This window comes from Pseudophryne corroboree, chromosome 5, assembly GCF_028390025.1.
Source record: "Pseudophryne corroboree isolate aPseCor3 chromosome 5, aPseCor3.hap2, whole genome shotgun sequence".
NCBI classification, from domain to species: Eukaryota; Metazoa; Chordata; class Amphibia; order Anura; family Myobatrachidae; genus Pseudophryne; species Pseudophryne corroboree.
This window is the reverse complement of record NC_086448.1, coordinates 70300307-70315458: the sequence shown is the minus strand read 5'-3', so window position 1 is coordinate 70315458 and position 15152 is coordinate 70300307. Positions and strand designations below refer to the sequence as shown.

Genomic DNA, 15152 nt, shown 5'->3' with positions numbered 1-15152 from the left:
ATATATATATATATATATATATATATATATACATATATATGTGCAAGTGTGTGTGTGTGTGTGTGTGTGTGTGTGTGTGTGTGTGTGTGTGTGATATATAGTTAGCGATATATATATATATATATATATTGTGTGTGTGATATATACAGTGTGATATATATATGTGTGTGTGTGTGTGTGTGTGTGTGTGTGTGTGTGTGTGTGTGTGTGTGTGTGTGTGTGTATATATATAGTTTTGTGTGTATGTGTGTGAATTAGTTATTGTTGTTATTATTATTATTATTATTATTATTATTATTATTATTATTTTAATCTCATTTTTTATATAGTTATATTAATTCCATGGGCTATTAGTTGGAATATTTATAGATAAATAGATTAGACAGAATTATATAGATAGATATTTTTTTATTTTTGGGCAGAGCAGAAAGTCTCCTCGCAGTGCCTCCTCTCCCTACGCCTGGCACTTGTAGCAGCTTGCCCCTTAGGCAGCGCAGTTGCGCCCGGTCGGCGTTGCGCACAGTCGGAGTTGCGCCCGCCTAGCCTCTACCGCCGCGGGCGATGTGTGAGATGTTTCCTTTGCGCGGTTTGGGCTCTTTGGAAAGACTTTTGCGGTTAGTTACGGTGCTGACTGGCGGCGCCTGAGCTATAAATGGAAAGGGGAGAGGAAGAGACGGAGACGTGGGGTTAGGGCTGCTGGAGACTGCTGAGGACCGCAGCCACGAATAGCTGACCCGCCCAGACACCCGGGGGCACAGGGGGGCTGACTCCAGCACACACACACAGGGAAAGCACCAGTGCCGCAGTCTGGCTGAGCATATTCCATGTTGCGTCAACATTCCATGCACATGATTGCGCCTCTGGCGCAGACTCCCCCTTATCCCCCTCCCCACCGTGCCCCTCTTACCTGGCTGGCTGCTGGGTGCCTGCACCCGGTTATACGCCCCACTGTACTGGTGGTGGGGGTGGTAGGGGCTCCCATAGCTGTACTCTGCATAGGCTTTGGCAGGGTAGTTTCCAGCAGATCCATTCACCCCATGGTATTGGTACTGATAGGCATTCAGCGCCTTCCCATAGCCAGCCGAGGTGGGCGAGCAGTAGCCATGGTGCGGGTGAGCAGTAGCCCCTCCTGGGCTGTAGTAACCCGAATCTGTGGCTGTGGACTCAGGCAAGGTGGGGGAGTCCTGGGACGGATGGTGCATGATGCTGGGCGACTGGAAAGAAGAGTGGAAGTCACTGGTGCGGATGCTGGGGACCCTCCTCTCATACACCCCTGTCATGCTCTGGGGGGTGGCTGTGGATCAGGCTGCTGCTGGGACAGGGATGCTCAGTCAGGGGCAGGCAGCAGGATCAGAGAGCCATACCGGTGCTGCTGGAACTGTCTCCAAACTAGTGCGAGACTCTGAGGCTCGCTGAGTGATCCAGCCAGTTTCAGCAGGAGGAGGGGGGAGAGGGAGGAGGAGGAGGGCTCAGTGACTGGCTGTGTGTGCAGACACTGCTGGCTGGCTGGGGCTCACTATGGGCTTGGTTAAATCCATAATTGCGCTCTTACGCACAGCAGGGTGGATCTGGTGCCATTGGACAGAGCATCACAAGCGACAGCAACACCCTATAACCCGTCCAACTAGTTCACAACAACAAAGCTGCTCTACAACAACAACCTCACAAACTAATAATAATAATAGTGCAGGGAAAACTAAAAACGGTCCCTAAAACAGTGCCAGCCCGGGGTCCCCCAGTGCAGTGCCCAGCAACAGTGCCAGCCCGGGGTCCCCCAGTGCAGTGCCCAGCAACTTCCCAGGGGCAGCAACCTGGCCGGACTACGAGAGATAATTAATACATATCCATAGTGGTGTAATGGCAGCAGGGCACACCAGTAATATCAGAGTTTTATTGCAGGTTTATTTCATGGTGACAATTACAATTAATCACTGATACATTTTCAATTAACTTCACTACTTATGACAGCCAGGGAAAATGACTGTTACTAAATAATCAATTCTGTTTTGATAATACCATTAATATGCTGTTGAGTAATATTATTATTATTATTATTATTATTATTATTATTATTATTATATTGTCAAACACGGCTTATAATGCACAGCTCAGAAAACGCTATTACCCCCCCCCCCCCCCCCCCCCTTCCACCCCTCCTTCTTTCCTCATTGCTGTCACTACCTGGTGTCATTTAAATTCACTAATTATACGACTTTGGTTAACGATCAACACAACCACCCGGACTATTAAGGCAACTTTGTTTATTGAAACAAATACGTTACTTTCTCCAAACACTGACAGACAATCATCTAAAGCAGGAATGGTAATTACCTGTCCTATGACCAAGCTGCAATGCTGTATATGTTCCTGCACCCAATATTGCAGCCAGTACACTGTACAGTTACAGTACATATACACTGTGCAGTACACATGCCCTGCACAGTACACAAAACACTGCACAGTATACATACTCAGTACACCGACACTGTACTACAGTATAGACACCCAGTACACGGACACTGCACAGTATACATACCCAGTACACAGACACTGCACAGTATACATACCCAGTACACAGACACTGCACAGTATACATACCCAGTACACAGACACTGCACAGTATACATACCCAGTACACCGACACTGCACAGTATACATACCCAGTACACAGACACTGCACAGTATACATACCCAGTATATAGACACTGCACAGTATACATACCCAGTACATAGACACTGCACAGTGCACAAACCCTGCACATTATAGTATACTATACATACCCAGTACATAGACACTGCACAGTGCACAGTGCACACATATTACACAGTACACACATGCACTGCACAGTACATATCATATAACCTGGACAGTGGACAGTACACCTTCATTACACAGCACACATACCCTGCACAGTACTCATACCCTGCACTCATACCCTACACAGCACACATACCCTGCACACTCACTGCACAAAACAAACACACAGTACACTACACAATTCTGTCTTTTTTTTTTTTTACATTTCTGTGTCTTTCTGATGATTTTCTTTAAAAAAAAAAATACCCCCAAAAAGTTTTGTCTTATTTTAGAATTTTTCTTTTAGAAGAAAACCATCAAACATCAGACAAACAACTAACAGTGCCACTGGGTGCACGAACACACAGCAGAACACGGCTGCAGCGCTGAGTAACACAATGTATGTGTATAGACACGGTGTGTGTAGCTTGTTAGACACTCACATTTACCCATCTCCTCTGCTTATTTGGGATTTCCATCCTACCCCGGTGTTACTACGTGTGATGTGTTACTTGTATGTAGCTCAGGAGCTGATTCATTATTTACCTTCATAACAGTGATAATGTCTGATTCTGTACTGCGGGGTCACCCCGCACCCGTTATCCCGTGTCACCCCGCACCGGTTATCCCGTGTCACCCCGCACCGGTTATCCCGTGTCACATTGCTGCTATACTGATGGGCTGGATGGGAACATTCTATATACAGTGATTATTATATGACTGATCTGCGGATTATATGCAAGGCTCCCAATCATATGTGTCTAGTGCAATATGCGAGGAAGTATTTATTTGGTAATATCTCTATCTATCTATCTATCTATCTATCTATCTATCTATCTATCTATCTATCTATCTATCTATCTATCTAGTATATATCTATCTTTATATGTCGCTACATATCTATCTATCTATCTATCTATCTATCTATCTATCTATCTATCTATCTATCTATCTATCTATCTATCTATCTATCTATTTATCTATCTATCTATCTATCTATCTATCTATCTATCTATCTATCTATCTATCTATCTATCTATCTATCTATCTACCCATACATAGATATATATATATATATATATATATATATATATATATATATATAGCAAGATAGAGATATTTATGTATATAGATAGATAGATAGATAGATAGATAGATAGATAGATAGATAGATAGATACATACATACATACATATATATTCTTAGAGGCAAACAACATGCGGTATCATCAGACAGGCCACGCTTAGATCTGTAGTTCCACAGTGGTTTCTAGAGCTACTGGTTAGCTGCTAGTCTGCACAGTAAAGCAATGCACGCATATACCCCTGCGTCTAATAGAATATATACCACATATTGCTCTAGATTATATATTTCTGGTGCACAACTAGATAGTATTACGTAAAAACCTACTTTAAAAGAGCCCATGGATCATTTCTGTCTTTCCTTTCTATGACCTGGGAACTCCCCCCCCCCCCAATCATTATCAGACGTGTGACACACTGGTATATTATTATACAGGGGCTTCTGGCAGCAGAACCTCCTAGGGTGGTAGTATATCAGACTTATCACACAAGACACTAACAACTGACCTTTTATAACATTTATTGTATGTCATATAGGGAGATAATAATGGTAGCAGAATTTACCACGATGCTCCCAAATGCAATTATTACATTCATTTATCACAATTGTTGCCCTACTTCTGGACTGCAATACATTACTGCTTAATCATTGATTTGGCTGCTGTTTCTACACTGTCAGCAGGTCCAGGAATAAAATGATTATGGATCCCCAGATGTTGTGGGACTATAAGTCTCAGAATGCACTATCAAGCATGCTGGGACTTGCAGTGCTGCTGCAGCAGCTGCAGAGACTGCTGTGGGGCGTTGTGCTTGTATAGACTAAGCTGTGCAGAGTCCGGATTTTGGGACATACAAATCAGCAAATTGTTCCCAAGTAACTTTTTAAACCCCTACCCTGCCCTACCCCCCCCCCCCCCCCTTGCTCCCTCTTCCCCCCAATAATCTGTCGTCTGTTTCTCAGTCTCTTTTAGTGCATCCGGTTTGAAGCATTTTTTTGTCTGTTTTGCAGTTTACAATATAACCATTGTTCACCCGCACAGTCTTCTGATGGTGACTAATGGGAGTGACCCCTTTTTTGGGGGAGCAAGTTTCAGGCAGTCTGTAAGCAGGAGTCTGGCAGAATCCTTGTGGTTCAGTGTGACAGCGATGTGTATCTTCGGCAGTAAAAGTCAGATGGGTAATACTGTCACTTCATTTCCGATGAGTTACATGTCTCTGGGCACTGACACGTATGAGGATTGATATAACTCAATGTACAGAGCAAACTCGCTGGGGTGTGTTACTATGCAGCTGGAGCTCCACCTAGTGGACAAAGAGGGATCCGTTCCTTCCACAGGAAATTGGCCATATACAATACACAATTCTATGGTCATAAAGAGTGATTTCCTAATGGTGCAGATTTTATCCAGTTTTAGCTGATTGGTGTTCACTGCCATGATTGTATCCGGCCAAAGTTGGAACAAATATTCACCAGGCTTATGTCATTAATAAATGCTCCAGGTCTAATTATATTTTTTTCAGTATTTTTTTTCTAAGGGTACATGACCACACCTCCTGTGATTATGCCACACCCCTTTAAAAGTACCTGGGCCCATCCTGGCTCTTGACTGCCCTGATTCCTATATCTGATTATTGCAGCAATAAGGAGTTATGGATCGCTGGAATCTATTGAAATCCACAGGCAAGAGCAGGGGTCCAAGCCCGTTCTACGATATGTAAAAGTAAAGTGATTGCTAATGAGATCCTTTTTCTGCTTCGGGGCTGGCTGCGCTACTGCGCATGCATGGTCATCAGACATGCATGTTACAGAGAGGAGGGAGCCCGTGTTCAGTCTCAGCATGGACCCCCTTCTCTCTACCGGCCGGTACAGGTGAGTAGGCTCTGGCACATACGTAGGTCTCTGAGTCATCAGCCTCATTCAGACCTGATCGCTGCAGTGCGTTTTCTCGCAAAGCGGCTGATTATAGAATGACTGCGCATACGTATGCACCGCAATGTGCATGAGTGATGAATTGCAGCGACAAGATGGTGCAAAAATTCCAATCGCACGGGCGTTAGCAAGGAGATTGACAGGAAGAGGCCATTTGTGGGTGTTTACTGACCATTTACTTGGAGTGTCTGGAAAAACGCAGGCGTGTCCAAACGTTTTCAGGGAGGGTGTGTGACGTCAGCTCCAGCCCAGATCAGCCTGTTCTCATCGCACTGTAGGAGTAAGTATTGAGCTACACACAGACTGCACACACTGCACAGAATGGGAAAAACATTAGATGGTGAGTGTGATGCGAACGGTTTTGCAGCTGTCCACTGACTGAGGGGAATTTTCGCACAGCGTACACATGCCATCGCACACTTGCACGGGGCTAATTTTCACCCCCCCTGGGTGGTGACTATCTGATCGCAGGACAGTGTAATTTGCAGCACAGCGATCAGCTCTGGATTACCCCCCATGTTACCGGTGATTTTCCCATGCCATTTTCCCAGTGATTTGTGCAGCACTGCAACCGCTGATGTGGGATTCCCTAGAGGTGAGTGTTACACTTGGATGCAGGATGTGCGCTGTGGGCTTCCCTGGGCTCATTATACATATGTCGCTGAGGTGGAGCGTATCTTGCATATTTGCACACTGGAACTGAGCATATCCAAGGACACGCTGTACAGAGTCATACACATTTCATTTACAACGTCACTTAAAACTGAGGAGGTGTAACTGGACTGTAACATAGGCAAATATCTGTGAGGGCATATCGACAGGGGTGGGGTGCATTGCAAGATACGTACAACTTTGCATAACAAAGTGGGTCCCATCAGTGGGGTGATCACTTAACTTAGTTCTGCTGCAGCAGTGCAGTTGCGTCGTCTTGGCACAGCGATTTCAGGTGAAGCGGATTTCTGGTACACTAACCCCTATCCTCATACCTAACCCTCATCCTAACCCTCCCCCCACAGCCTTACCGTAGCCCTCCCCTGCATCTAAACCCTAACCCTGTCCCCGCAGCCTAACCGTAACCCTCCCCTGCAACTAAACCCTAACCCTCTCCCCACAGCCTAACCCTAACCCTCACCTGCAACTAAACCTTAACCCTCCCCCCGCAGCCTAACCCTGACCCTCACCTGCAACTAAACCCTAACCCTCCCCCTGCAGTCTAACCGTAACTCTCCCCTGCAACTAAACCTTAACCCTCCCCCCACAGCCAAACCCTAACCTCCCCTGCAACTAAACCTTAACCCTCCCCCGCAGCCTAACCCTAACCCTCACCTGCAACTAAACGCTAACCCTCCCCCCGCACACTAACCCTAACCCTCACCTGCAAGTAAACCCTAACCCTCTCCCCACAGCCTAACCCTCCCCCTCACAGCTTAACCCTTACCCTCTCCCCACAGCCTAACCCTAACCTTACCCTGCAACTAAACCCTAACCCTCCCCCCGCAGCCTAACCCTAACCCTCCCCTGCAACTAAACTCTAACTCTCTCCTCCGCAGCCTAACCCTAACCCTCCCCTGCAACTAAACCCTAACCCTCCCCAACAGCCTAACCCAAACCCTCCCCTGCAACTAATCCCTAACCCTCTCCCCCGCAGCCTAACCCAAACCCTCCCCTGCAACTAAACTCTAACCCTCCCCCCCGCAGCCTAACCGTTACCCTCCCCTGCAACTAAACCCTAACCCTCCCCCCACAGCCTAACCGTAACCCTCCCCTGCAACTAAACCCTAACCCTCCCCCACAGCCGAACCATAACCCTCCCCTGCAACTAAACCCTAACCCTCCCCCCACAGCCTAACCGTAACCCTCCCCTGCAACTAAACCCTAACCCTCCCCCACAGCCGAACCGTAACCCTCCCCTGCAACTAAACCCTAACCCTCCCCCCACAGCCTAACCGTAACCCTCCCCTGCAACTAAACCCTAACCCTCCGCCGTAGCCTAACCCTAACCCCCCCCCCCCCCGCAGCCCAACCCTAACCCTCCCCCCACAGCTTAACCCCAACCCTCTACTCCTGCAGCCTAATCCTTATGTCGGCATTTAACTTGTTGACACTTCACATTTCGACACTGTGAATATGACGACATTCTGCAGATGTCTGCATGTTCCATGTTGATATTTCAACGCTATCGTCATCACAACTGTCGATATTTTGGTGTTGACATTAAGAACGTCGGCAAGGTGACTGCATCGTCGGTTGGTTTCCTTCAGGTTCTCAATGTTTCTGCAACATTTCATGCACAAACGTTCTGCTTATTGTCTCTCGTACTGATTTGCTGAATTGGCACAAAAACTAGAAAATGATTTGTAATTTCTCAGGTTTTTGGTCTGTTAGATAATCCAGCCTGTTTGAACGCGTTGGAGACAATTCGCTCGTCGCTGTACAGATAAGGGCCTACACTGATACACTGTAACATTTTTAATTACTGAATGGCGAATCACAAATACAAACGTTGAACTATGAACACAATAGTTATTATTGTAATTATTATTATTTAAATAGTGTTTAAAAATAAATTTCAAACGCTACTTACAGTCAACACAAGTCACAATTTCAAGCCACAAATTCTGATTGCACCATTAAACTGAGAAAATTCAATCACATTTCAAACCAGTCCGACATTAAATCTACTTTTGACACCTGTTTGTGTCACTATGGACAACACACAGTACGCTTTATTGGGGCAATGGTGGTCATTCCGAGTTGTTCGCTAGCTGCATTAGTTCGCTGTGCAGCGATGAGGCTAAAAAATGGCACTTCTGCGCATGCATATGCGGCACAATGCGCACGCGCGTCATACTATTACAACGAACAATGTAGTTAGACACAGGGTCTAGCGAAGCTTTTCAGTCGCACTGCTGGCCGCATAGTGATTGACATGAAGTGGGCGTTTCTGGGTGTGAACTGACCGTTTTCAGGGAGTGCTCGAAAAAACGCAGGCGTGCCAGGAAAAATGCAGGCGTGTTTGTGATGTCAAAACAGGAACTGAACAGTCTGAAGTGATCGCAAGCGCTGAGTAGGTTTGGAGCTACTCTAAAACTGCACAAAAAAACTTTGCCGCCGCTGTGCGATCCTTTCGTTCGTACTTTTGCTAAGCTAAAATACACTCCCAGTGGGAGGCGGCATAGCGTGTGCACGGCTGCTAAAAACTACTAGCGAGCGAACAACTCGGAATGACCACCAATGACTGTTGGTGCAATAAAAAAAAAATGATGAAATTAATAATAATGATGTATGTAAGGGAGGGGGGGCGGAAAAAACATCAGTGAGTAATGTATGGGCAACGACAGAATACCCAACAGGTACAACAACTGTAGGGTAAATACAAACCTTTCCCTAGTATGAAATACAAATTACAGTGTACAATATATGCACCATTGCCACCTGGTGGTCAGTAGTATTAGTGCTTCATCCCCTCCATCTCACAAACAATTTTTAATTTGGGCCTGGACTAGAGATGGATGGACGCATATATTGTCGCAGCTGCAATTCGAAAACACTATTATATTCCCCCTCAGGTGGCGGCATAGGAATACCGAGCTTGGGCATTTCCAGTACTGTTCGGATTCCAGCGTCGATATCCTGACTGCCAGGATCCAGACAGCCGGTACTTTAACCGTATACACATCTTATTATTATTTATTATTATTATCCTTTATTTATATGGCGCCACAAGGGTTCCGCAGCGCCCAATTACAGAGTACATATGCACATAATCAAAACAGGAAAACAGTGACACAGTTGAAGACAATATAGGACAAGTACACGGTAACTAAGCATAACTACATCAGTAAACGACATAGAGATAAGTTCCAAGTGGCCAAAAAACTGCAGGATTTGGGCAGTTGAGGATTATTAAAGTAAGAAAAGGATAAGCACATGAGGGAAGAGGGCCCTGCTCGTGAGAGCTTACATTCTAAAGGGGAGGGACAGACAGACAGCGGTGACACAGATGGGGTAGACCGAGCATGGGACAGAGGGTTAGGATGAGATTTGGCTGGGTTTGGTGAAGAAGTGGGTCTTAAGAGCCCGTTTGAAGTTCTGTAGGGAGATGGAGAGTTTGAGGGGGAGAGGTAAAGAATTCCAGAGAAAGGGAGCAGCACGTGAGAAATCTTGGAGGTAGGAGTGGGAGGAGGTAATCAGAAGACAGGAGAGTCGGTGTGCATTAGTAGAGAGAAGAGGACGGGTGGGAGAGTAAAGGGAGATAAGGTCAGAGATATAGATGGGACAGTAAAGGGAGTAAAGGGAGATAAGGTCAGAAATGTAAGTGGGAGAGGAGTGGATGAGGGCTTTGAAAGTGAGTGTGAGAAGTTTGAATTGGATTCTGAAAGGGAAGGGAAGCCAGTGAAGGGCTAGTAGGAGAGGGGAGGTGGACGTAGTGTGTTTGGTGAGGAAGATGAGCCGGGCTGCAGCATTGAGAATAGACTGGAGTGGAGAGAGGTAATTGTCAGGGAGGCCAGTTAGGAGGAGATTACAGTAATCCAGTCTGGAAATAATAATAATAACAATCTTACAACCTAAAAGGAAAAATAGGGGAGGTTGGAATAAGACATGATGTTAATTTACTTGCACAGGACTCAGTGATGGGCATTACAACAAGGGTACACTGGAGCAGGACTCTGTGATGGGCATTACGAGGGTACACTGGGTGTAACTCCCAGAGGTAATGAAGATGCCTCAGTTACGTAACTAGAAATTTTTCTCCCCCATGCCAAAAAATTCTCCGCCCCCCAATCCCCATAATTGGCACTAGTAAAGGGATGAACGTGTGCGCCCCGCAAAAGGGGTGTGGCTTAGTTGAAATGGGCATGGCTTTGCAAAAGGGGCGTGGTATTGCAGGATAAGACTACCTTATACCCCAGTTTTGCACCCTGCACGCCCAGACGTTAGCCACCACAGGAAAAAAAAATAATCCTGATTCATGCCCCTTACATTATTTGTCATTTTTCCTCCTTATAGTAATGCCCAGTATACATTATGCCACATACTGCAATGGCCCTTAGACATTATGCCACACACAATAATGCACACACCGTAATGCCTGTGACACATTATGCCACACACCGCAATGACCCTGAGACATTATACCACATACCACAATGCCCGTGATATAGTATACCACACACCGTAATGCCTGACACATTATGACACACACCTCAATGTCCGTGATACATTATGCCACACACTGCAATGACCCTGAGACATTATACCACATACCACAATGCCCGTGATATAGTATACCACACACTGTAATGCCTGTGACACATACCACAATGCCCGTTATACCCTATGCCACACACCGCAATGCCCGTTATACATTATGCCACACTGCAATGCCCCTGAGACATTATACCACATACCACAATGCCCGTGATATAGTATGCCCCACACCGTAATGCCTGTGACACATTATGACACACACCGCAATGTCCGTGATACATTATGCCACACACCGCAATGCCCATTACACATTAAGTCCTACAGTAAGGCTTCTAATTACTTTTAAATTATCTGCTCATTGCCAGGGGTTTCATGCTCTTGGTTCCATGCACGGTACAAGGGGTTTTCATGCTCGTTGCCAGGGGTTTCATGCACTGGGTGTCATGCTCGTTGCCAGGGGTTTCAAGCACTGGGTGTCATGCTCGTTGCCAGGGGTTTCATGCACTGGGTGTCATGCTCGTTGCTAGTGGAAAATGCTTGTTGCTAGGGCTGTGTTCCCAGTGCCACATATGCCCCCAGTGCCAGATATTCCCCCACAGTGCCAGGTACACACATGCCCCCAATGCCAAATATGTCGCCCCCCCCCCAAGTGCCAGGTACACATATACCCCCGAGTGTCACATATGCCCCCTCAGTGCCACATATGCCCCCCGAAGTGCCAAATATGCTCCCCCTCCCCCAGTGCCAGGTACAGCTCCCCCCTGTTCCCCGCTGCTGTAAGGAGGGACACGGAGGGCACAGCGCGCGCCTCTCCTGTGTCCCTCCTGCGTCTCCGGCGCGTGTGTTAAATGAAGTGCCGGTTCGTGAGCCAATCAGAGCTCACGAACAGGCACTTCATTCAATAGACCCGCCGGAGACACAGGAGGGACACAGGAGAGGCGCGCGCTGTGCCCTCCGTGTCCCTCCTTACAGCAGCGGCTAGGGAAGGAGGGAGACAGCAGATTGACATGCGGACGGCTCGTCCGCATGTCAATCTGCGTTAAATCAGTGGCGGCGCCCCCCGCAGCCCTGCGCCTCCAAGCCACCGCGAGGGCTGCGGGGTCAGTAGTTACGCCACTGAGATGCCTGCTTCTGGGCTCCAAGCATTGAAGGGGCACCTGCAGTACAGCAGCACCTGTGTGGTTCACAGCAGGATCCAAGTGTGACTGCTGCTCTTCCAACGGAGCTCTGCGTCACACCCGCTGCTGCTGCTGCTGCAGAGTTAATTGTCTCTGTCCCAGGAGCCCTGCTAACACCTGCAATAGGAGACAGGATGGCTTCCGCCTACTACCACTGCGCCTGCACTGCAGCAAGCAACAGTGCACCCACCGCTGCTGCTGGACTGAGAGATGGGACTCACTGGTGAGTGCTGATTCTGCATGCTGCAGACGGCTGAATCTCGTGAGTCTGACCCTGACCCACCGACCATTGTCACACAGCGTAGCTGTAGCCGTGCCAATTCAATGGGCTCCATCTATATAATTCTGTAAATCGTGTAAATTATATAATTCTGTAAATAGATAGATAGATAGATAGATAGAGAGATAGATAGATAGATAGATAGATAGATAGATAGATAGATAGAAGCACATCATATTTGTTTCCCCTTTTTTATTTAAAGGGGGAGTGTGGGCACCAAACTCCAACTGGCCTCCAGGCGACTGGGATGAACTTACAGCCCTGGATAGCGGTGATAGGACTAATGAGTACATAACACTGACAGTAATAGGTGCTGTCTTCGTCCCGGTATCCGGATGATAGATCTACACTGTCTAGATAGATAGTCAATAGGTCAACACTATATAACCGGAATGCAGTAGGTCGACATGGTCAAAAGGTTGACAGGTTCAAAAGGTCTACTTGACAATGGTCAACACACATGTGGTCGACAAAAGTTTTTTTTTTTTTTTTTTCAAATATTTTTCAACTTTTGCTTGATTTACCATCTACATGCACTACGATTAGGAATAGTAACCTGCCGGAAATGTGGCAAGCAAAGCGAGCCCGTGTGGTTATACGCTTGCCATAATTGTGGTCACATGCTGTGAAACATAGAAAATGACACAAAAAAGCTATTGCATCAACCTTTTTTGTTGACCATTTCCATGTTGACCTTTTAACCCTGTTGATCATTCGTACCTGTCGATCTTCTGACCCTATTTAAGAAAATGGGGGGTGACTGCGCACCAGTCAAGGTTGAATACAAGTGATAAACGTAACCAGCGTTATCAAATTATATGCTGGATTGCTATTACATTCAGATTGCTGGTGGTGCACCAAAAGTCTGTAGTAGCTTAGAGATACAAAACAAAAGAAAAGAAAGAAGACTCTTGGTTGGTGCACTCTAAGAGTGCACCAACCAAGAGTCTTCTTTCTTTTCTTTTCTTTTGTATCAACCTTCAGACCCTGTTGACCTTTTGACCCTGTTGACCCATTGACCTTTTGACCCTGTCGACTTAATGCATGTCAACCATATGGGGTTGACCTAATGACTGTCTATCTATTTACTGTAGATCTTCTATATCACACCTCTTCATCCCACAGGTATAGATTATGCTGCGAGTAGAGACGTGCGACGGAACATTTTAGCTGAATTTGGATTTGGCTCTGATTCATTGTACGGCTTTAGATTTAGATTTGCCAAACTCCCGTGAATGGTTTTGAATTTGGATTTCTTTTCAAAAGTTGACAAAAAAAAGATAAAATTATATAATTTGGGTCTTTTTTTCTGTTCCTAGAGTATTATTAACCTCAGTAACATTAATTTCCAGTAATTTCCAGTCAATTTTGACCACCTCACAGCTTACAATATTGTTTTCACCAATATTGGCCAAAGGCTGCAGCAAGCTGGCTGATAACCAAGCGACATAGCAGTGGAGCAAACACACTGCAGTTTCTACTGTAGCTCATCTATTAAACATTGCAGTGGCAGAAATGAAAAGTGTTGCAAGATGGAACTGTCCTTGGATTCTCTCACCCACCCTTATGTTGGATGTTAAATAGGACACGTACAGTTTAACAACAGGGACTACCACGTTTGTGGCAGAAGTGCTTGGTTTGTTTAGACCCGCACCAAAAAAATTTGGGGAAGGACTACCTCTGATCAGTAATGAGGAGGTTAATGATGATGGTGTTATTTACAATATAATCTTATAATCATTTAGAGGAGGTTACTAAATGCTACGGACACTGCTTCTACTAACTTTGGCCTCACAACTGGAGCAGATGCCTTCACAAACGTTGTCAGGATTTGGGTAAAAATATTTCCACATCCAAGAGGTGGCTTTTTTGGTCTTATGCCCAGACATCACAATGGTTTTCTTTTTATCACAGGCAAGAACTGCAGCCACTAGTGGCTGGCTTACACAAACAACATCCTCATCTTCTGTGCCAGATAGTAGTAGTACACACATATCCTCCTCATCTTGTTCCACTTTCATACAAGCATCCTCAATTTCTATTATGTACGCATTACTATCTTTACTTGTACTGTTCCCCACATGTGCAGATGATGCAAAAATGGTGCAAGGAGGCATAAGAAGCTTTTCTTTGAGGACATTGTGAGAAATGTCAGATTCACTAATAGCTAACGTGGACACCCCTAGACTCTCCTCAGGGATGTGTGACAGTTCTGAACACAGTTTGTTCTACTGCCTTAGTGGTTTTCATTTTTTAACACCTCTTCTGGGGGGTGATTCCTAGTTGATCGCTAGCTGCCGTTGTTCGCTGCATAACGATCAGTGGAAAAAACGGCTAATCTGCGCATGCGTATACACCGCAATGTGCACGCACGTCGTACGGGTGCAAAGTCCTTTGTGGTTTTGTACTGGTTCTCGCGACGATTCCAATCGCACAGCCGAACGCAAGGAGACTGACAGGAAGAGGGCGTTTCTGGCTGTAAACTGACCGTTTTCGTGTGTGCTGGGCGGGTATCTGACGTCATTACCGTGTCACTCGTCGCAGCAATCATCGCACAGGATAAGTAACTACAGGGCTGGTCTTGTTTTGCACAAAATGTGTTTGCAGGCGCTCTGCTGCACAGGCGTTCGCACTCCTGCAAAGCGAAAATACACTCCCCCGTGGACGGTGACTA

At 46.1% G+C, this 15152-nt stretch overlaps 1 protein-coding gene across 1 annotated transcript in view; it reads right to left on the bottom strand.

The window, feature by feature from the left end:
- Positions 1 to 1423, bottom strand: part of DLX5 (distal-less homeobox 5) — a 7358-nt gene extending 5935 nt beyond the window's left edge. The window contains exon 1 of the mRNA XM_063921351.1: positions 908 to 1423. Within this exon, the coding sequence (XP_063777421.1) occupies positions 908 to 1280 (373 nt within the window). The 5' untranslated portion in view covers positions 1281 to 1423. The remainder of the gene's footprint in view (positions 1 to 907) is intronic.
- Positions 1424 to 15152: the final 13729 nt, after the last annotated feature.